This window comes from Bufo bufo, chromosome 9 (genome assembly GCF_905171765.1).
Source record: "Bufo bufo chromosome 9, aBufBuf1.1, whole genome shotgun sequence".
Lineage (NCBI taxonomy): Eukaryota > Metazoa > Chordata > Amphibia > Anura > Bufonidae > Bufo > Bufo bufo.
The window spans coordinates 161,723,244-161,746,207 of record NC_053397.1 but is presented as its reverse complement, the minus strand read 5'-3'; the positions used below and the strand labels follow the sequence as shown (position 1 = coordinate 161,746,207).

The window sequence follows — 22,964 nt, the reverse complement described above, 5'->3', positions numbered from 1 at the left end:
TGAAGCCTTGAAGCCAGGGGCTGTACAACCAAAGTCACAGGACATGCATCAGAAAGGCGACTGAGCAGAGCCTGCGCAGGATCTGAGGAGGCCAGGGGGTGACGCTCCCCGAGCTAGAGGTCAGGCGGGTAAAGCTTGGATTCATGGAGGAAAGTGCCAGCCTCCTTGACTTGAAACGGCTAATTTGCATACGATGAAGACAAGGATTAAAGTTGATTTTCTGCAGATCTACAAAATTAGAAAAAGGGAACAAAGTCACTTCTGGAGCGCCACGAGATACTGCAGGCATGTTGTATGACAAACGAGGAGACGGGTTCCCTCTAAAGAGCTCAGGGACTTTAAAGGGGTTGTCCCACGAAAAATATTCCACAAATTTTTAAACCAGCACCTTGATCTAAATAAATGTATAACTGCATGCAATTAAAAATGTAGCATACCCACTGAGTTATTCAATACAATATCCATATAGCGCCACCCGCTGTTTGAATAAAATATCTGTATAGCGCCACCTGCTGTTTTGCTCTTTTTCCTATTTCTTTGTCCTGCTCACTAAGAAGGCCGCACATGCTCAGTTTCATCCTTCACCCGCTCCCTGAGCTGTGATAGGGAGAGCATGGACACGCCCCCTGAGCTGCAGCAGAAAGGACACTCCCCCTGAGCCATTAGCTTGATATAAATCTAGTAGAGCAATGAATGGGGAGATCTCTGGATCCATGTGAGGTACAGGGCTGGTTCTAGCTTTGTTAGAAAGAGATCGTCATGTACTATATAATGTCTGATTTATATTTTTTACATTAATTATGGGGCAACCCCTTTAAGCATGGCACCGTCAGAGGATGCTACCTCTGCCAAAAGTCAGTTTGGGACATTCTCCTGAAGCTTCCCCATGAACAGTAAGTGCCTTCATTATGAAGCGAAAGTGTCAAAGTAACAACATCTCAGCCACTGAGCGGTACACCACAAAGCCTGGCAGAGCGGAGCCGCCCAGGGCCAAAGCGTGGGGAGTGTGAAAACCACCAAGAGCTGTGCTTCACAAAAGGGGTTTCTACGGTCGAGCGGCGGCATACAAGCCTACCACCTGCATGCACAATGCCGAGCATCGTCACTGGTCTCAGAAGCAGCGGAAACTGGTTCTCTGCTGATAAGTTGGATTTATTAATATCACAACAGACAAAATCTCATCATCATAATAAATGACAGGCGCCGCCATAAAGACTAAGGAAAACAAATGCAAGGAAAGTTGTTTAGGAGTTGCCCATAGCAACCAGCTTCCACCTATCACCTATGAGAACAGATGTGATTGGCTATAGGCAACTCTCCACTTTAGGCACATTCTCATAACACTCCCCAGCGCACGGCAACCAATCAGATCACACTTATTATTTCTTAACCTGCAATGTGAAAAATGAAACCTGGAATCTGATTGGTGCACTAGCTTTTACACGGCCGGTACTATAGACTATCACGGCGGTACATACTTGAGGAGAAGGCCCGGTAACATACCTCCCAACTTTCCAAAAAGGGACAAAAGTAACAGCGCGAAGCGCGTGGCAAAATATTTTTAGGTAGGCCAAGCCACTTGTACACACCCATTTCCGCACCCACTGATACCAATTCACACCCTGGTTTCTGTTCCCTGCCTTCACACCGTATCTTCCAGACTGCGGACCCATTAAAGTGAATAGGTCCGCATACCATGATATGCCGATGCCTGTATATTGCGGAACTGCAATTTGTGGTCCGCAATACGGGCATAGATGAATTACAATCATGTGAATAGGGCCTTAGGCTACTTTCACACTAGCGGCAAGGACCTCCGGCGGGTGAACAGCCTGGCTGATCCGTGCTGCCGCTAGTGCACGTGTGGCCCCGGACTACCGCTCTGGCCCCATTGACGGAGTTCTGGCAGCAGCACGGCAAACATGCTGAGAGGCGGCCGGAATAAAACTAAGACATGTCAATGTATATAGTCAATGGGGCCGGAGCGGTAGTCCGAGGGCACGCGTGCACTAGCGGCAGCACGGATCAGCCAGGCTGTTCACCCGCCGGAGTTCCTTGCCGCTAGTGTGAAAGTAGCCTTAATGATGGGGTTTGCTGTCATCGCCGTTCCCAGTCATTGCAGTCGAGTGTGTGCTGTTTGGTGCAGCCAGCACCTGCTGTGTATGGGGCAGGCTCACCGCCACAGTCCGCATTGTCTCAGCGCCACATAGTGAGTGGGGCACAACACCGCCTGCGTGGTCCGGCTTATCATAAAACCCAGTGACAGCTCATCCTTTCTATATGGGCCCCTTCTCTCTCTGTACAGGGAATGAATGAGTCATTAGGTAAGGACCTTACTAGATTGAGGACAGGCCAGCAGTCAGTCAGGGACCAACTCTGCAGTGATGGGAGAAAGGCAGGAATAGCCTCACTCTCACTGAGTGGTCACAGAAGAACCCGGGGGCTGGTCAGGAGCACGGAGCACTGTGTGAGCAGGAGGCGGGGCCAAGGACGCAGCATCGCAGACTGGCACAGTGAGAGGCACGACACTGCATGGCCGGGCTAATCATAAGGCAGCCGCCCGGGACAGCGGTGAAAAACCGGGACGGTTGGGACCTATGCGGTAATGTCTGCGGTGTGAACGCTCCGCTGTGTGTGTGCGGCCGCGGCAGCTCCCCCCCATCCTCTCCCTCCGGCTTCGGGGAGGAGCAGTGAGGATAGGCGGGACGGTACAGCAGCAGACACCGCCCGGAAACCACCAAGGAAGACCCAGGGTGAAATCCTGAGATTGCCCGGCACTGGCGCAGGAACTAACGGATCCCGCCCGGCAGAGCCCTCGTTGTCCGGCCGCATACTCCGGCGCCCCCGCCCTACATGACCCTGGCCGCGGTATAACGCGCCCCGCTGACCTGGTCACCCCCGCCCCATCAGCCACCATGTCTGCCTCCAAGAGCCTCCAGCAGTGGTGCTCCCAGCAGTGTGCCGGCTACCCCGGGGTTCGCATCTCCGACCTCAGCTCCTCGTTCCGCGATGGACTGGCTTTCTGCGCCCTTATTCATCGTCACAGGCCTGACCTCATGTAAGTACCGCCCCTTCCTGGGTCCAAGAGCTTACACTCTATCCCAAGTCATGCTCCCATAGCTGGAGACTGCACTGCCGCGCTATAAACTAGGTAACTGCTGGTGACAACCGTTCCTGTACAGTCAGCAGAGGAGCTGCTCAGGGCAGGTTGTCAGAGGAGGCACTAAGATGGTTCTAGGTCAGTAGTAATTATCCCTCTAATGTCCGAGTTCATTGTTTTGTCTGGACAACCTGCCGGCATGTGACGGACCGGCGTCGGAGCGCGGGGTCTGTGACGGACCGGCGTCGGAGCGCGGGGTCTGTGACAGACCGGCGTCGGAGCGCGGGCTCTGCCGGTATGCCGGACAGCCTTATACAAGGGGTTGGTGACTATACCAGGAGATCACCAGTAAGGTTGTGCTGCAGATCTGATTGCGATTGAGCCCCTAATACACATGCAGACACCCACCGCAGTTACTGTACAGAAACAAATCTGTAGCGGTATGAAGGGCATCATGTATTCCTGTTAAAGGGGTTCTCCAGTTTCAGGGGGACCCTTGGGATCCCTCTGCAATAAAGAACTGGTAAGGAACCTACCTAGTGATTCCTGGTTCTTCTGGCCGGGCTCTGTTTACTTGGCTGCAATGGTGACATCACAAGACCACTGCAGCCAGTCACTGGCCTCAGCTGTGCAGCCATCACATGTTGACGACATGACGTCATCACTGCAGCCGGGTAAATAGAGCCTGACCGGGAGAACCGGATTGGAGGTGTGAGAAGCTCAGTACATAGGAATGTATACAGTTACCACCGAACTCTGTGCAAGCTGTAAAAATCTGACAACTGCAGTAAAATGCTATGGCTTCATGTTGGAAGCAGGAGTAGGAGTTCAGCACCAAGCTCCTGGTGAGGACTCTCCTGACATTGCCCCGTGCCAGGCTGTGTAGGAGCACATTTCTGAGACTGGTATGCTGCTTTCAGTCACTCATAGGATCTTTAGTAACTTGCAGTTTTCCTTTTTTTTTTTCTCTTGAGGAACATTCAATATGACTTTATTACGAGCGCTGCTCTGAAGGCCGCATTATTTACTCACTTGCTTTCATGTATTTTTTTATGTCCTGATCGTTATTTTGCTTAATAAAGTGATCATTTTGTTTCTATTTGTCACTGTGATGGATTCCTTCAACCTAAGGACCAGAAGGTCACACCAGACCACATGTCACAAGTCGGTCATTATTCTTTTCGCCGTTTCCAATATGAGATGACCCTCGGGACCAGGCTTATGAAAACAGCCGATCGGACCTGCGCTCTGCTGTTCCTGTAACTCCCATTGTGGAGAATCGAAGCTACGCAGACGGCGCTGCTTCTGTAACGCCTGGTCAGCGGTTTCCGTAATCCTGGCCACTAAGGCCGACGCTCAGTCCCTTCTCGCTTTAGAAACGGCGAGGTGGGACAGTCCCTTTAAAATCCATGAAAACCCCTCAAAAAGAATAATCACTGATTTGTGATATGTGGTATGGCCTGAGTGAGCATGACGTCCGAACAATTCAACACCGCAGATCAGCAGATTCCACCGACATATCTGCCCTTGGTAGGGGAACCTGTCAGCAGCGACCTCCCTATTGAACTGTCTGCATGGACACGGACCGGCGCCGGCCTCTACAGAACTTTGGTTCTAAATGTAAGGCGGCTTCCTTGGTGTCTTATGTGTAGACCATTTTCTGCGCCTAAACCAGGCGTAGAAAATGATGAATGAGGCAGGCGTGCCGGCCCTTCCCCGCCCACGAGTGAGCGAGGAAGAAGTCATGGCGTGTAACAGAATCTTCTCCAGGCGTGTATCTGTTCGTAAATGGCCCCCATAGCTGTGGATCTCCTGATTAAAACATTGTTTTTCTTTTGTTGATGTGAGGCCCCGTTCCCGAGTTATGACACTTTTTCTTAATATGCAAATTAGGCCTTCGGTGCAATGAGGGCGTCACCTTTTCTCTGGTTGCATCCAAGCTCCACTCATTTCGATGGCCAGACCCTCCCTGGCTGCTTTGATTGACAGACCAGGCAGTGGCAAAGCACCCAGGGAGGGGCTGGTTATAAAAATGAGTGGCGCTTGGGTGCAACCAGAGAAATGGTGACGCCCTCATTGCACCGAAGGCCTAATTTGCATATTAAGAAAAAGTATTCTAACTTGGGAACATTTTTAATCAGCTAGGTGTCTATACAAACAGTTGGATAGGAAGGTCGCTGGTGACCCTTTTAAAGGGGTTGTCCCTTCTCTTTAGTGCCGCTGGGGGGCACTTCCTGGCTCTTCAGATTGGCAGCACAGGCAGGCGATGTTGTGATGACGTCATTCCGCTGCCGATAATGAAGTCTCATTTCTATGGGATGTATCCATTGCAGGGTATGAGTGTGATTCACGCTTGCTGTGCGCAGTCATACATGTATTTATAGTCGCCACACGCATTATCTATGTGTCATATGTTAGCTATGGCTGTATTACCAGTATCGGGTGGGGCTCATCTCCCTTTACTACATTGTAGACTATTTCAGATTGCTACAAGACCAGCATCTAGATATCTAATAGCTTCATGGGGCAGGTGTCCTGTGGGCAAAAAAGTGGCGATCGATCTTGTGACGTTCTTTGACACAAATGGACGTCTGCCAGTTGTGATTTATTTTATTTTTTTCGCAAAGTTGGCGCCGCACGGCCCTGGCTCGTGCGCAACGACCATATTGTGGTCCACAAAGTATACGGATCGCTTCCATGTGCATTTCTTATCTTTCCTCACTCCCATCGATAGAAAAGGGCTGTTCTTGTCCAATGTAGTGACGGGTTCCACATGAAATAAAAGTCAGTTCACACCGACACTCATGTCACCAGTCAGGTCAGACTTCCCGGTTTAAATTTCAGGGTGGTCAGAAGTGAAATAGCAAGAAATTCCCATGTAGCAGCAGAGGAGAAGAGGCACAGCGGCCCTCAGCAGTCCACCTATATCTTCACCTTTATTGTCCGGAGCCATGTCTCTATGCTGAGGTTCTTCTAAGAATGAAGTAAAGGATATCCATTTTACGGACTGCGGAGTGCCGCGGCACACGTCTTCTCTGCTGTTCCTTTGTACTGGCATGTGTTTCTCTCACTGAGGAGTGTGACCCATGTCTAGATGGAAACCACTTTCAGAAAGCCTTACAAGACATGTCAATGCTGAAGACCTGGGTGTACATCAATCCAGACAAATTATCTAGAAATGGATAAAATCCAGGACTGGTGCTGCTCTCCCGAGACGTGGCGGTCCGGTTAAAGGGAATCTGTCCACTACAAAACACGTAGGGGTACATTTATTAAGGCCGGCGTTGTAGGCACTGGTTTTAATAAAGCCCCATAGCTAGCTGAGGATCCACGGAAGTTATGAAGAAGCACAGGCCTAAGGCCCCTTGCAGACGAGTGTGAGCGGATTAGATCCGGATGCGTTCAGTGAAAAATGCGCAATTTCGCAAGCAAGTTCATTCAGTTTTGTCTGCGATTGCGTTCAGTTTTGTTTTTATCGCACGTGTGCAATACGATTTAATGCAAAAACGGAATGTTTTTAAGGAAATTTCATCTACATGCTGAGGAAAATATCAGCGCGGGTTTTAAAGGGGTTGTCTGGGTTCAGAGCTGAACCCGGACATACCTCCATTTTCACCCCAGCAGCCCCCTGACATGAGCATCGGAGCAGTTCATGCTCCGATGCTCTCCTTTGCCCTGCGCTAAATTGCGCAGGGCAAAGGCATTTTTAGGAGTTCCAGTGACGTACCGGGGCTCTCCATGGGGCTGACAGGAACCCCGGTGACGTCACCGACACTGATGGGCGGGATTTAGCGCTGCCCTAGCCAGTAAAACGGCTAGGGCAGAGCTAAAGCCCGCCCCTCAGAGCCAGTGACATCACTGAACACACTGCCGGGCGGAAGTTACCGCCCAGCAGTGTGTTATTGAAAACAAAAGAGCCCGTGCCCTGCGCGATTTAGCGCAGGGCACGGGAGCGCATCGGAGCATGAGATGCTCCGATGCTAGGCTCAGGGGGGCTGCTGGGGTAAAAATAAGGGTATGTCCGGGTTCAGCTCTAAACCCGGACAACCCCTTTAAGTGGCAATTGTGGTGCAGATATTAAATCCCTTACAGGCAGATTTCTGCTGCGGGTTTCGCCCTTTGCAGTGTTCATGGTGAAATCCGTGGCAGATCCACAGCAAAATCCATGATAAATCCGCATGTAATTCATGCATTTTGGCTCATGGATTTTATTTTGGGGGTTGGGGGAGTGGGAGGTGAAGTCTCCAGATTGAAGTGGTCGTAGTATAAGTAGTGTGACATCCTTCTGGCTGACACTCATTTATTCTCTCCTCTCTTCCTCAGAGACTTTGATTCACTGTCAAAAGAGAACGTCTTGGAGAACAATCGCTTGGTGAGTTGTGGGCTGGACGTGGAGGTCGGGAATGAATTGTCAGCACCGTGACCATTGGTCCTGTCACACGGTTCTCTACACATGTGACCAACATCTGTGATTAGATGTGATTACCATCTAGAGTCAGTCCCTTCCTCATTCATAAACTAACCCCTATATGACTAGTGCATTCCGATATGTAAGATCAGTAGATGGGAAGTCCGTAGTACTCGCCCACTGATCTGAGCTGGTATTACCCAGGAGACACTCGGTCACTGGCTGTTCACATCCTCTGATGTTTTTAGTAAGGTGGTTAAGGGGGTTCTGTATTTTCCCAGTGGTTTATATGGAGGTCAGTGTCCCTTTGGTGCATGTACACTGCCTGTCCAAAAAAAAAGTCGCCACCTGGATTTAAGCAAATAGTTCTGAGCCTCCTATTGGATAATTACTGCATGAGCGATTATCTTTCAGCTGGCGACAAGTTATTTAACCCCAACTGGTGCAATGAGTTGCTTCTCATTTCTTAAACAACCATGTCGAAAGACACATCTCGTGGTCGTGGAAAAGATGTTAGTCTGTCTGAGAAGGGTCAAATCATTGGCATGCATCAAGCAGAGAAAACATCTACGGAGATTGCAGAAACTACTAAAATTGGGTTAAAAACTGTCCAACGCATTATTAAAAACTGGAAGGATAGTGGGGACCCATCGTATTTGAGAAAGAAATGTGGCGGGGAAAAAATCCTGAATGATCGTGATCGGCGATCACTTAAACATTTGGTGAAATCAAATCGAAGAAAAACAGTAGAGCTCAGGGCTATGTTTAATAGTGAAAGTAAGAGCATTTTCACACGCACACAATGCAAAGGGAACTCAAGGGATTGGGACTGAACAGCTGTGTAGCCGTAAGAACACCACTAATCAGTGAGGCAAACCAGAAAAAAAGGCTTCAATTTGCTAGGGAGCATAAAGATTGGACTCTGGAGCAATGGAAGAAGGTCCTGTGGTCTGATGAGTCCAGATTTACCCTGTTCCAGAGTGATGGGCACATCAGGGTAAGAAGAGAGGCAGATGAAGTGATGCAGCCATCGTGCCTAGTACCTACTGTACAAGCCTGGGGGGGGCAGTGCTATGATCTGGGGTTGCTGCAGTTGGTCAGGTCTAGGTTCAGCAACAGTATGTGCTCCAAGAATAAGGTCAGCTGACTACCTGAACATACTAAATGACCAGGTTATTCCATTAATGGATTTTTTCTTCCCTGATGGCACCGGCATATTCCAAGATGACAATGCCAGGATTCATCGGGCTCAAATTGTGAAAGAGTAAAATAATAATATAGACAAACAGCTCGCCCCTCTCACAATTCTGGAATGGGTGCTCTAGTCTCGATTGAGTCACTCAAATCAAAACAAAGGGAATATAAATAATGTAGTTTGAGACTGGCACTCCCCCGTATGGGATAAATATCAATCGTAACAGTATTATCTGAGTGGTTCACAATATTTAATATATTACATAAGATACAATCTCAATATTTAATATATCACATAAAATTCCAACATATACTGAGACTCAATAATTAATACTTCATAATTGCTGCAGCAAAAAAATAATTAAAATAATCCCTAAAAATAACTAAAAGGTCTAAAAATCCAATAAAAAATCCAAAAGCAAAGGGAACCATAAATCCTAGGTGGGAAATAGAAAAATGTCCTGCACAGACTAAAGGATATGGTGTAATTTGTCCAATCAGTATATTTCCGGTGCTTATTTTCTTATAAATAATGAAGCAAAACAATCGTTCAAAACATCTTTCTCTAATATTCGAAAGTGTCCGATTTAAACACTTAAATCTGGTTTTTACTCACGGTAACTTTTTAGTTTTTCCCGCGGTTCAAATGTTCGGCGTCCCACTTGGTCACTGATGCCTCTCGATCGCTATCAACAGATCTCGAATCTGTTCATGTGACCCAGGTGTGTAATCGCGAGAGGTGAACTTGTGCTGACCGGTTTAGGTAGCTGATCTTCCGGACCTTTTCTTTCTGTGTTGGAGCGCTCCAATTTTTTTAATTTTTTTTTGTAAATTCTTTATTTAGCATTTTCAATTTTCAGTTATCAAAGCCATGGAGCAAATATTAACAAAAGTTCACATGTAGCAGAGAACAAATGGTCAGGTAAAAAATCACCGAACCCAAAATAAGAAAATCTGAACCACAGACAGATGAATCAAGGTAAAAGGGAAGAGGGGACAGGGATGAGAAACGAAAAGAAGAAGGGGAAGGGAAGGGGGAAGTAGGAGAATTAGCAACAGACCACGCACTCACTCACGAGATAAGAGCGCCTTACAATCAGCGGAGTCGTAAAATTCCAACCAGTGGCTCCAGGTCTTGGTAAACCTCTTCTCAGAATGTCTCAATGTCGAGGTGAGGTCTTCCATTCTCATGGTCTCCTGGACTTTGTTAATCCACATGGCTACTGAGGGAGCTGATGGGTGCCTCCAGAGACCCGGGATACAGGTCCTTGCGGCGTTGACCAGATGTCTTATCACAGAACGTTTATAAGTAGAGAGAGGAATCTCGCACTGATGTAGCAGGAAGAAAGCAGGTGTCTTAGGGAGGGTGTATGAGGTGAATTTAGACGTTATCAACCACACTGAGTCCCAGTAACTCGAGAGATGAGGGCAGCTCCAGAACGTGTGCAGAATAGTGCCTCGCTCAGAGCTACAACGCCAACATAAAGGCGAGACCGTTGGGAAAATTGAGTTAAGTCTAGTAGGAACCCTATACCATCGGGACATAAGTTTGAAACCAGCTTCTTGGACATTGCTGGCAATTGACGTTTTGTGGATGCATGTATACAACCTCTGCCTTTGATCCGAGGACAACTCTATATCTAAATCTGTTTCCCATTGAGTGATATAGTTGGGGGGAGATTAGTCAGGTGGAGAGAGCAGCGAAGTGTACACTCGAGATAGGGTATGTCTAGTCACTCCAGATTGGTCACACAAGAACTCGAAGTCTGTCTTGTCACGGATGTATGTCTCTGCTGGCGGGAGAGTGGCCATGAAATGTTGAAGTTGACGGGACTGCCAGGGGTTAATGACAGGAGTATCAGACATCTCTGAAATTTGTTGGGGTGAGAGCCACGAATTTGAGGCGATCAAATGATGGGCCCTGAATTTGTTGCATTTCACCAGACCACGAAAGGGACCACGTTCCATCCCAAAAATGACTGTTCAACTGAGATCCATTGCTTATAGGCCCTGTGACGACACCCGTCTACAATTCTAAGGAGATGTGATGCCCTATGATAGGAGAGGAAGTCTGGTAGGCCTAGTCCTCCTTCCAGTTTGGGGCGAAAAAGTGTCGACCTGGCTATTCTGGACGGTTTACCAGCCCAAATAAAATGGGTCAACATTTTCAAAAGATTATGAAAAAAGAGTCTTGGGATATGTACCGGCAGAGCTTGAAAGAAAAAAAGGATTTTTGGCAAAACGTTCATCTTAAAAATAGAGATCCTGCCGAACCATGAGAACGTGTTCTTATGCCACCTAAGTCTGTTTTTATGGCCCGAAGAAGAGGAGGGTAATTAACCTGGTACAGGTCGGAGAGAGTAGGGGTCAGGAGTATGCCAAGATATTTTAATGACGAGGGAGCGCTCCAATTTTTATATATGTCTGGATATTAACGCACGGACATCCAGTGGGAATATCTTGTTGGAGATGTACTTGGTAGCACCAAACGCGTTTCGGGAATCTCTTTCCCCCTTCCTCAGTGGTCACATCCCAAATTCCTGTGATCCCTTTCAGGACACATACAAAATCTGGTCTGGAGTTAGAAAAATCGCAATTTCGGTTTATATGCGTTTTCTATGCGTTTTTCTTTATAAAGATGCGTTTTTGGGGTATGTTGTGCCCAATGGTCTCATTAGCCTAATCTATAAAGGAAATTTTCCAAAAAGGTTGCTTTATAGTAGAAAATTCATAAAAATACCATACACAATAAAACTCAATGCACATAGGTCTAGTGTCTATAACAAAGATATCCTGTAGAACAATCCGTTCTAGGTTCTCTACAATAGTGTTCATCTAACTATGAAGTGTATACATTACATAATATGAAATAATAAATATTAATGAATAAATATGATAATAAATGTGTAGTAAAAAACAATATACTAAACTAAATATATTAAATAAATAGTGTTTATATAATATACAAATGTTTACATGTGATGGTAACAATTATAATATAATGTAGATCACATGTTCAGTGTTGAATGGTGAGTGAGCCCATCACAGAGGAGGGGTCGCAGTGCTGATAGACAGCCAGACATGCGACTCCTCATCTGTTGAGGGGCACACCCACCGGAATCTACAGGAATCCAAAAACTCTAGTTCTGCATTAAGGCCTTTTGGAATAAGGCTTCCAAATTCGTAAATTTTTCTTGATTCTGCTCTAGACATGGTCTCCACATGTTTGCCTCCTCGCCAATTTTTCTCAATCCTTTCTAGAGCAGTAAATGTTAACCCCTTACATTCTTTATTGTGGGCCTCCTTAAAATGTCTAGAGAGAGAATGTTTTATATATCCATTTTTTATATTTGTCAAGTGTTCCGAAATCCTTGTTTTCAAAGCCCTTTTAGTCTGGCCTATATACTGTTTTCGGCACGGACATTGTATCATATAAATTACACTGGTAGAGTCACATGTAAGAAAATGTTTAATTTCTACCGAGATTGAATTTTGGGTTGAAGTCACTTGAGTGTTTTTTTTTTTAGGAAATGTCGTGTTTTTTCTAAAATTTGCATTATTAGATATGGTTTGTTGTATTTTTGGTATAAAGAAAGTTCTTCTGGGTATACTTCTTACTTTCTCAAGTGCTTCCTCTATAGTTTCGGATGGATACTCTTTTTCAAAAAAAAATTCTTTCATGATGGATGCCTCATTCTCAAATTGTAAATTCTCCGTACAATTACGTTTTAAATTGTGAAAGAGTGGTCCAGGGAGCATGAGACATCATTTTCACACATGGATTGGCCACCACAGAGTCCAGACCTTAACCCCGTTGAGAATCTTTGGGATGGGCTGGAGAAGGCTTTGCGCAGCAGTCAGACTCTGCCATCATCAATGCAAGATCTTGGTGAAACATTAATGCAACACTGGATGGAAATAAATCTTGTGACATTGCAGAAGCTTATCGAAACAATGCCACAGCGAATGCGTGCTGTAATCAAAGCTAAAAGCGGTTCAACAAAATATTTTTGGTGGCGACTTTTTTTTTTGGACGGGCAGTGTATAAAGGTGCTGAGAACCTTCACTTCCATCAGAGCATGCTTCTAACCAATTTAAAGCTGTTTTCTGGCAGTACAATATAGATCACCTGTACTCATGTACTATGCATTAAAGGGGTCATCCTAGATCTACAATGCCCCCCATATGCCCGGGCCGCTCACAGAGGTTGTACTTACCTCGCTTCCTGACAGCCGCTGCATCTCCCTGTCGTGCGGATGAAAACATCCATCCGGCATGGGAGGGGGGAGGCACAGCCAATAGCAGGCCGCGACAGGGATGAGCCTCCCTAACATCATCCGCGAGGCTAGGGAGGCTTGTCCGCGTCGCAGCCTGCTATTGGCTGCCCCCCAACGCCTGATGTTTTTATCCACGCGACAGGGAGATGCAGCGGCAGCCGTACCGGTATAAGAAGCGGGAAGCGAGGTAAGTACAACATCTGTGAGGGGCCCGGGAATATGGGGTATCACAGATCTTGGATGACCCCTTTAAGTCTCATTCACACTTCAGTGTTTTGGTCTGTGATTTCCATCAGTGATTGTGAGCTAAAACCAGGATTGAAGCCTCCACAGATATAAGGTATCAGGGAAAGATCTGCACCTGTTCTGTATTCAGGGTCGCACCTGGTTTTGGCTCAAAATCACTGATGGAAATCACTGACCAAACACTGATTGTGAATGAGGCATAAATCTGGCAGCTAAGGAAGTGCTGTAATGTGAAGGAGACCTTCCTGGGAAACCCGTGCTGAGTGTGGACGAGCATTATCCTGCCATGAGAGACGACACATGGCGGCCGGATGTCCTGCAGAGCAATGGCTCCCCAGATCATCACACCAGCAGTTAGGGCGGTGTGTCAGACAACAGCAAAGACGTTCCACGCGAGGCTCCAACCAGCATCGGATCCCAAACAGAACCGGTTCTAGGCCATAGACAATGGATGGCGTGACACCATATTTCCTTCTGCTGCGCTCCTGGAGATGGTGGTGTGTGGTGAAGGTGCCACCTGTGCCTGGATGGTTGACAAGGAAACTGTGATCAAATGATCCTCTCTACTGGTGGTCTGTCTGGGCCGCCCGGAGTCTTTTCGCCATGTGTGCGTGCCCTGATGACTACCACTGCTCCCAGAACCTCACAACAGCCTAGATGGCAGCCGGGGCAAGATGGCAGGACCCCATTATATCTAATCAGACATAACTGCCTGAGACATAACTGCCTGCTGAGACGTACAATAATCTGACATTTCTATCTGATGTATATCACCGATTCACAAACACATTTTTATTATATAGACCTCAGTGTCCTGATTTTAAATTTTCTTTCCAGTCATAGCAATAAACGTAGCAAAAAGTCTGTGCAATGTGTGGTCTGGCAGCATATTGGTACGGCCGGGTCCAGCTGCTGTGGATCATTTCTGCCATGAATCCATTGCTAATTCCCAGAAAACCGGTGGCAAAATCTGTAATGTGCTACATGCGGATTTTGCTGCATATTGGCCCTGGATTTCAGGATGTACACCGCCAAGTGTGAAATCAGAATGACCGTGCTACAGATATTGCGCTCTGTGGACACAGTTTTGATAACCCATCCACTTGTACTGTACTGTAAATTACATTTCCAATGTGGAAACTTCACAAATTAGCAGCATATCCACTGGATATGGACACAAAGCTGAAACTGCCTCCGTGTGTCATCAATATATCATCCGAATTGGGCCTCGTGCACACGACCGTCTGAAAAACACGGATCTGCAAAATAAGCATGACATCTGTGTTGCACCATTATTTTTTATTTTTTTTGCAGCCCAATTGATTCTATAGGTCAGTGGTCTGCATTTTACGTGCAAGCATAGGACATGTTCTATCTCTTTGCAGAACGGACATACGGATGCATCCATTGAAGTCAACTGGTCTGTAAAAAAAATAAAATAAAAAGATGCAACCCGGACGTCATCCATATTTTGCAGATCCTTGTTTTGCGTACTGCTAAATACATATGGCGGTGTGCATGAGACCCCACAGGTCAGTACTATTGATGGGCTGTCTTCTAGGGAAGAATTACAGTTAGTACATAAGACAGCAATATCCCATACAGATGCCTCCGAATTCTAATCACTCTCTCTCCATAGACTTTAGTGGGCATTTTCCATGCGCAAAATGGAAGCAAGTATTTAGTGTGCCCTTGTGGGTAGCGTTTAGGAGGCATTTCTGCTGAGAGCTTTCCATATTCCTATTAGGACAGCCCTAAATGACTGACAGCACCAGCATTTACTTGCGTTTTCCAGAGCGCTCACCCAGCTGTCCCTGCAACCACCATAGAAAGGTTTGGAATGGCAGCGCACAGCTCCTGGCCATCGTGAAAGCGCCGGTGGGGTGGGGCAGGACAGACGGGTCTCCTACTGTATGGATTTTGTGGGGGTCCCGGTAGTCGCACTGATCTAGCATTCCCATGGAATGGTGACGCGTGTTCACAACTGAATACTCCTTTTACATGACATTTACTCAGGCCATATACATGTATATACACGTAATGACTATCCCTAATGTGTCAACCTGCTATACTTTGTGTCACACACTGGCGCGGTAAAGCACACCAGCACCAAGCCGAATGTACAATTTTCCAGTTAACCTGAGAAGCAAAGCAAGCTGGCTATACACATTACAGGTACAGTATGTTGGCCGAACCTGCCAACCAGCTAATGTGTATGGGGGCCTACCTGCTCCCATCGATGGCAGTTGTAAAGGGAGATATTGATTGGGCAAGTTGGCTTTCAACTACTTGATCCTTTTGTTCTCGGGGAGATAAGCCGCTGCCAGAGGAGTGTGGCATCTGCTTCCTTCCCCTACTTTTACTGAAAACACATGCTTGCTCGACTGAGCCGATCGGGCATGTATATCAGGGATCCGGAGAGATAGTTGTCGACTGTACAACCATTCTTATGTGTATGGTCAGCCTTAAGGCCCCTTTACATGGCTTGACTGCTCGTCAGTGAAGGAGATCTCTGTATTTACATGCAGCACTCTCCTCCACAGTCTAGGGAGGAATGATCACTAATGCCATCGCTCGTCCCCATACAGAATCAGTGTTTGCTGGCAGCAGAGGCTGTTTAGATGGCACGATCTACTGCCGCCAAACGATGATTTAGGTAGGTGACCACACCAACATTCCTATTACCCGATGAACAAACTTTTTTTTTTTACTCGTTCATCAGATAATTGGCGGCACCTTTACACCGAAAGCTCGTTAGTGATCATCTGCCCGAACATTGGGCAGCCTAAAAGGGCCTTTAGTTTTGCTAAGAGCCATTAGATAAGTAATATCAGTGACCGGTATAGAGAGGAAGCAGGGAATGATATGGTCTCCCCGGCTTCCTCCCTGTTATTTCCTGTTGCTTATATAGCATTGACTTGTTTCGTAGCACGGTAGTAGATTAGAATCCGTCAAATCGGTCCCTGTACCCAACAGGGTTTACAACAACATACCAGGCCCAGCTTTGTAGGAATCCATTTAGCCCATCGCAGTGGGAGGGACCTGGAGAACCCTGTTGAGATTTGAACCCAGGGCCACTGTGCCTCACACATAATGTCACAGCTTTTCACGACCGTTAGAGATTTTAGTGGCATAAGGGCTCATTCAGGCGGCCATGGTGTTTTGTGGTCAGCAAATTGTGGATCCGCAAAACACGGATACCAGCCATGTGCGTTCCGCATTTGTGGACAAGAATTAGGACTTGCTCTATATTTCTTGCGGGGCCGCCGGAATGGAATGCGGACAGCCCACGTTGTGCCGTCTGCATCTTTTGTGACCCTATTGAAATGAATGGGTCCGCACCCGTTCCGCAAAATTGCATAACAGATGCGGACCCATTCATACGGTCGTCTGAATGAGCCTTAACACTAGGTATTTCCGTTCCATGTTACAATTGTAAAATTAGATTGTCACCCTGTTAAAGGGGTTGCCCAGCAGGATACAATTTTTATGTAATATCTAAGGGGCAGAATGGGTTAAAAAATAATTGATCATTAGTCACTTCCCCCATTCTGACACTTACCAGGTCCTCTCTGGACTCTGCTTCCCGGCTTGATACTCAGGAAGTGCGAAGAGATGGCTGGTCAGCCAACCACTGACAGGTCACCGCTAATGAGTAGGCATCTCCCACCATTTCTGGTGTGTCTAGCTGGGGACCAGGAAGTGGGGTCCAGCGGGGACCGGATAACCATTGGGACAGCACCAGTGAAGGGATCAGTGAGGTGAGTAATGTCGTGGTGTTGTTTTTTTTTAGATATATAATATATATACCATTATATAAAAATAAAATTCAGGCTGAACAAGCCCTTTAAGTACAATGTGCTATTAAAGCAAAGTTCTATTTGTATTGTGGATGGAAATTGGTTAAATAAAGCAGTAGAGTCGTGGTCTTCACACACCGAGGAGGTCTCAAAACTATGATTCCATTGCCCTTTATATTTCATTTTGCAGTTTTTTTGAATATGGAAGCAGATAGAAGAATATTCAGGAAAGTTTAGACTGTGATTGCTTCCGCTTTCATGCACACTTGGAAAGACAGGTTTTTTGGCAGCCGCCTGGGTGTGTCTGCATGAGACATGTATCCAAGCTGGAAAAGGCAGGATTTGCCAAGGGCATGATATCACAGATGAAATATGACACTCATCCCGGCAGACATTCCGAAATTCAGAGGAGTGGGACGAAACGAGTCCCAGACTTTCTTTTCCCTCAAAGCTTGTCATTGTTTAATCTGCTTTATTGAATGTTTTACATAGGAAAAACCAGAGCAGAAAGTAATAACCAGACATGTACAGAGGTACAAAGGAGCGGGGAGTAAGATAACAGAGGTGTAGGATGTGCCAGAACGTTCTGATCAGTGATGATCCGATGGTGCCCTCACCGATCCTGAGAAGGCAGGGACCCAGCACGGTTTCACTGCTGCAGCCCCTTCCTGGTCTTTCCTGCATAGGGCTGTGCATGCACAACTCCCTTCTAGTGACCAGGGCCTGCTGATGGGCAGGTGTGAATAGGCAAATAGAAAAAATCCTGAAATCAGTACAAACCTAAGAAGACAAAAGCATGAATTGTAATTTCATAGCAAACAACGAGTTGAGGTGGAAGCTATCAGCAAGGAGGCAACAGCATCAGTCCAGAATGATGGCTGTGCTGATGATAGACCAAATGAATGTATCGTCTGATGTATTAGTGCAGGGGTGAACAAAGGCTAAAGGTCCATTTACATCGACTGATAACTAGGCCAGGGTTTGGGGATGAGGGTTTGTAGAAAAGCTCATGTCTGATTGGCCAAGTAAGCGTCCGTTCATCTGGTGATCGTGACTTTTGGCTGACACCTGCTGCATGTAAATGTAGCTCTTACCTCATCTGACAGGCAATTATTGGGAACAAATGGATAATTTCCTGTAACATTGGTCCGTGTATAAAGGACCATTAGATGATCTTCAAGTCAGTCTGATTGCAGAAGAATATTTAGGCCTCTTTCACACGGGCGTCATGTTTTTGGCCCAGATAAGATGCAGGTGCGTTGCGGGAAAATGCGCGATTGCAAAACATTGTAATGCGTTTTGCACGCGCGTGAGAAAAATCGGCACGTTTGGTACCCAGACCTGAACCCGGACTTCTTCACAGAAGTTCGGGTTTAGGTTAGGTGTTGTGTAGATTTTTTTTTTTCCCTTATAACATGGTTATAAGGGAAAATAATAGCATTCTTAATACAGACTGCATAGTACAATAGGGCTGGAGGGGTTAAAAATTTTTTTTTTTAAATTTAACTCACCTTAATCCACTTGCTCGCGCAGCCGGCGTCTCTTCTGTCTTCATCTTTGAGAAATAGGACCTTTTGATGACATCACTGCGCTCATTACATGGTCCATCACATGATCCATCACCATAGTGATGGATCATGTGACGGACTATGTGATGACCGCAGTGACGTCACCACAGGTCCTTTTCCTGTGCACAGCAAAGATGAAGACAGAAGACAAGCCGGGCTGCGCGAGCAAGTGGATTAAGGTGAGTTATATATTTTTTTAAAAAAATTTTAACCCCTCCAGCCCTATTGTACGATGCATTCTGTATTCAGAATGCTATTATTTTCCCTTATAACCATGTTATAAGGGAAAATAATAATGATCGGGTCCCCATCCCGATCGTCTCCTAGCAACCGTGCGTGAAAATTGCAGCGCATCCGCACTTGCTTGCGATGCTTGCGATTTTCACGCAGCCCCATTCACTTCTATGGGACCTGCGTTGCGTGGAAAACGCACAAAGAGGAGCATGCTGCGATTTTCACGCAACGCACAAGTGATGCGTGAAAATCACCGCTCATGTGCACAGCCCCATAGAAATGAATGGGTCCAGATTCAGTGCGGGTGCAATGCGTTCACCTCTTGCCCGTGTGAAAGGGGCCTTAGTATGGCAAGTTCATTCGCCCAGATTCTGAAAGAGGCCTACAGAAATGACTGCAGAAACCATCCAATTCAGATATATGGGCCTCTTTTTTATTTGCAGAAATCCCTGTGAAGAATGTGCCTCACTGATTATAATGGGATCCGGCGGTGCGTCGGCTTCTTTCCGGCATAACTGCTGTGCATGCAGGACTTTTTGTCCGTCTGTAGCTGGCACTTATGCAGGAAAGTGGCCGGATCCTATTATAGTAAATGGGGTCCGGTGGTGCACGGCTGTGCCGGACCCAGTGAAGGCCGTCAGGCCGTTGCTCTGCCAGATCAGTTAAACACAGATGTGAATTAGCCCTTAGTAGATGTAGCAATGAGAGCCCCTTCAGGCAGCTGATCAGTGGGGTGCTGTCAAGAAGCCACTAGCACCACTTATCTCAAGACAAACCATCGGAAGTTCAACCTGTCTGATCCCCCTTATAGGGTGGTAATCAGAACGCAGCTTTTATTTTTTTAAACAGGGTGGAAAAATGGAACCTAATGAAATAAAGTGCCTGTGGATCTGCTGTGTTATTCAAACTGATTTGGCTTAAAGGATAACTGTCGTGTGTGTGTGTGTATATATATATATATATATATATATATATATATATATATATATATATATACACATTTTTTTTTTTGGAGTATTGGATTGTGGTGATTAATATCACCTTGGTGGCCCTATTTCAACTTTTCACTGTGTATTCAATTACCCCTTAATTCCCCATTTTTGTTCCCTGTACTGCCTACTTTTACCTGTGCTTAAAATAGGGTTGCTAGGCATGGTCCGTCTATCTGTTGAAGGACGGAGGACGCAGAAGCAGGCTGCGTGCAGGCTCACATTACTGACAGCCAGGGACTGTAAGTAAATGACTAAAGCCAGGTCCTCCCCAGCAGCTGATAACAGTGCCTGGGCTGTGTGCACTTCTCCCTGTCCCTGCGCTTGGCAGACGCTCCCTCACTCAGCAGAGCTGGAGAATGCAGAGTTGAAGCAGCGCAGACCAGGGAAGGGAGATCTGCCATCTGCTCAGTGTATAAATGAAAGCAACATGTGGTAAGAGGACCCCTTTGTGCTGCCGGAGATTAACCCTTTAGGGGGGAGGGCTCTGGTTACTGACACTTTGGGGGGGCTATTGTTACTGGCTAGTAAGGGCAGGCGGGATTAGCCTCAGGGTGAGGGCAGTGGCGGCCATCTTAACTGAATAGTGAAACTGCAGTTTTATGCAGACTGGTTGCTAAGGGCTGAATCTTATTAAATATGGGGTAATTCAGTCTAATAGTAACTGATTCTGGAATATCATGTTATTAGTAACTACATAAATTAAAATTAGGGTCTTGCTTTAACCCCTGAACATTGGCACTGCAGGGGACCCACTAGGCTGCTACTCCTTGAAATAGTCTTTTTTCAAGTAACTGTTGACCCATAAAGGTCGAGACACCAGTGTGGAGCACCGAGGGATCAGGCAAAACTGTAGTCGGGGCAGGCAGAGTTTGTGCAATCTGATAAACAGTCCAAGGTCAGGGTGGGCATCTCAGGGTCAGTACGGAGATCAGGCTAGGGTCAGATCAGGCAGTAAAGGGCCAAATCCAAAAGTAAGGCTACATGGACACGACTGTGTTTTGTGGTCTGCAAAAAAACATGATGACATCCGTTTTTGTTTTTTGCAGATCCATTGTAACAATGCCTAAAACGGACAAGAATAGGACATGTTCTATTTTTTTTTTTGCAGGGCTACGGAACAGACATACTGATGCGGACAGTACACGGAGTGCTGTCCGCATCTTTTGCTGCCCCATTGAAGTGAATGGGTCCGCATCCGAGCTACAAATACTGCGGCTCGGATGCGGACCAAAACAACGGTCGTGTGAATGAGGCCTTAACTTCAGGCGTATTTTAATGTAGGAACTCATGAATTTTACGGACAGATGTTTTTCTGCATCTTGTGGATGAGATTTGTTAAAAGGGATTCCACAATTTTGATTTTGATGGCCTATTTTCCGGATAGGTCATCAGTATCAGATTGATGGGGGTCCAACTTCTGGAACTCCCACCAATCAGCTGTTTGAAGAGGCCACGGCGCTCCTGCAACTGCTGTGGCCTCTTCGTGGGCCAGCGATGTCATGTTCTCTGGTGTCATGTCATCAGCATGTCTTACTAGCACTACTGCAGACTGGCAGGTGACAGAACCACAAAAAGCCAAAACATATATATATATATATATATGGCACAGCATATTTGTAAAAGAACATTATCAAATGCCATTGGAGGTGCCTGTTTATTACCTTATTCAGTTTCCCTGTTCAGTTTCTGGGCTAGAGACAAGTACAGCACATGGTATTTTCCATTAATCTATAAACCTGACAAACAGGGATTAAATTATGTCTTGTAGTTTCACAGTGAAGTGAAGCATGCACAGAAATAATTCTACTCCTGCAAGTGCCCTGGAGGTGAAGTGCTCTCTGCATTGAGCTGCTTTACAGCCCCTCCCCTCTGCTCTGAGTGACAGCTATAGCATCCAACCAGGATCGGTCACAGTGAAGATCTGTCCAGGGCACTAGCAGGATCAGAATCTGGCAGAACAAAAGTTCATATTCCCACTACTCCTGATGATAAAAGCTCTGCAGAAAGGTTGTTTATTCTGCTTTTTCGAGTCCCTACTGAATGCAGTCAGCAGTGTTGCATGGTCAAAACTGCTGACAGATCCCCTTTTATAAGGGTAATAATAAGAGTTTCTATAATCTGCATTGCTATATTGCACTTTTGCATAGTAGACCAGGGAGAATGCCTGTTTCATGCAGCGCCCCTTAGACCCTAGTTAATTAAAACTAGCTCAAAGGTGTAGCGGTCTATCCGATTGCTTCAGGTTTCATAAATGTCATCCTGGTATTAGTTCTGCCTGGGATTATTCTACATTTTATCAGTAGCACCTTCTCTATTTTGCCCATCCATCTGTATCTAAGGGGATGTTCACATCGGTGGCAGCATATCCGACTTTCCTGGTATGCAACGTTTTTTGTCTAGCTGGCATTTGTGCTGGATCAGGCATGCCGGACATGTGAATGTAGCCTTACAAGCAGATGTATCAGACCAAATGAACAGACAGGTACTAAAGGGATCATTTGTGAAGAAAAACATGCTAACGCCACTTTTCCGAGGTAGCGGAATAAGGGGGCGTGGCGTGGGCGGGCCGGCCCGTCTCCTTTACCATTTCCTATGCCAGTTTATGGGAAGGGAACAAAAGAGCTGGCGTATGTTGCAGGGCTGCCGGAAACAAGTGCCAAAGTTATGAAGAGGCCTGCACCTGTACATAACTTTGGCACATCCACCGCCATTGAAGGGGATTTAAGACCGTCGTCTAAATCACCAGTCTTAATAAATGACCGTCTAAGTGAATAAAAGTGTAATTTACAATACTACAGATAAATGTAGATTCTGAGAAGCGCTACCATGCCTTTTTTTTGTGGGGGGTAGTCAAACCATTGAAACTTAGAAAGCCTTGCTATAGATATGCATAGAAAGGTTCAGATCCAGACCACTGTCGCTAGGATATGCCCCCATTGTCTATATCGAGAACTGAGCCCCAAAAGTGAAGGAGAGCACACTGCGCATGCGCAGCCGCCCTCCATTCATTTCTATGGGGCCCCCGAAAATAGCCGAGCGCTGGCTCGGCTATTGCTGTCTGCCCCATAGAAATGAATGGGAGCATGGGCCGCGCATGCGTGGCACGCTCCCATTACCTTATATGGGAGAGGCTGGGTCTAGCGCT

At 46.4% G+C, this 22,964-nt stretch overlaps 1 protein-coding gene across 1 annotated transcript in view; it reads left to right on the top strand.

The window, feature by feature from the left end:
- Positions 1-2,395: 2,395 nt before the first annotated feature.
- MICALL1 (MICAL like 1) overlaps positions 2,396-22,964 on the top strand; it is a 35,760-nt gene continuing 15,191 nt past the window's right edge. Inside the window, exons 1-2 of the mRNA XM_040408476.1 lie at positions 2,396-3,058; positions 7,424-7,472. Of these exons, the coding sequence (XP_040264410.1) occupies positions 2,916-3,058; positions 7,424-7,472 (192 nt within the window). The 5' untranslated portion in view covers positions 2,396-2,915. The remainder of the gene's footprint in view (positions 3,059-7,423; positions 7,473-22,964) is intronic.